Source organism: Aptenodytes forsteri, unplaced genomic scaffold, assembly GCF_000699145.1.
Source record: "Aptenodytes forsteri isolate BGI_AS27 unplaced genomic scaffold, ASM69914v1 Scaffold90, whole genome shotgun sequence".
Lineage (NCBI taxonomy): Eukaryota > Metazoa > Chordata > Aves > Sphenisciformes > Spheniscidae > Aptenodytes > Aptenodytes forsteri.
The window spans coordinates 85484-86365 of NW_008793941.1; the positions used below are offsets into that span (position 1 = coordinate 85484).

Here is an 882-nt window from a genome sequence, read left to right on the forward strand (position 1 = left end):
GCCGTGGGAGCCCCGCCGTGCCGGGCTGAGCCGTGCCGTCGTCCGCAGGCCTGCCCCATGAACAGCCACCCGCCTGGCCGCAGCGGGCGCTCCGTGCAGGAGATCTGGGAGGATTTCTCCCTCAGCTTCACCCCCGCTGTCCGTGAGGTGGTCGAGTTTGCCAAGCACATTCCCGGCTTCCAGGCCCTCTCCCAGCACGACCAGGTCACCCTGCTCAAGGCCGGCACCTTCGAGGTACGTCCCAGGACAGCGAGGGCTCAACGGAGGGGACGGTGCCCCGTGGCACAGCTCAGCGCTCCATGGCATTGCACGCTGCCCCACGGCCCAGCACGAAGTCCCACGGCATTGCACAATGCCCCACAGCATTGCACGGTCCCCCATGGACTGGCATGGAGCCCCATGGCATGGCATGGTAGCCCACAGTGTTGCAGGATGCCCCCCCCCAGCATGGCACGGTGCCCCATGGACTGGCATAGTGCCCCATGGCATTGGGGCAACCACGGAGCACGGCATTGTATGGTGCCCCATGGCGTTGCATGGTAGCCCACAGCGTTGCGGGATGCTCCCCGGCATGGCACGGTGCCCCTCGGTCCAGCACGGTGCCCCACGGCCTTGCATGGTAGCCCACGGCGTGGCAGGATGCCCCCTCAGCATGCCACGGTGCCGCCGTCCCGCTGACGCCGTCCCGCTGACGCCGCGTGTGCCGCAGGTGCTGATGGTTCGCTTCGCCTCGCTGTTCGACGTGAAGGAGCAGACGGTGACGTTCATGAGCCGGACGAAGTACAGCCTGGAGGAGCTGTGGGGCATGGGCATGGGCGACCTGCTCAGCTCCATGTTCGAGTTCAGCGAGAAGCTCAGCGCCCTCGACCTCACCGATGAGGA

The 882-nt window shown here is 67.2% G+C and overlaps 1 protein-coding gene across 1 annotated transcript in view; it reads left to right on the top strand.

Annotated features, from left to right (window-relative positions):
• NR1D1 (nuclear receptor subfamily 1 group D member 1) overlaps positions 1-880 on the top strand; it is a gene marked incomplete at its 3' end in the record, with an annotated part of 2606 nt that extends 1726 nt beyond the window's left edge. The window contains 2 exon segments of the mRNA XM_009272732.2: positions 49-234; positions 710-880. Of these exon segments, the coding sequence (XP_009271007.2) occupies positions 49-234; positions 710-880 (357 nt within the window).
• Positions 881-882: the final 2 nt, after the last annotated feature.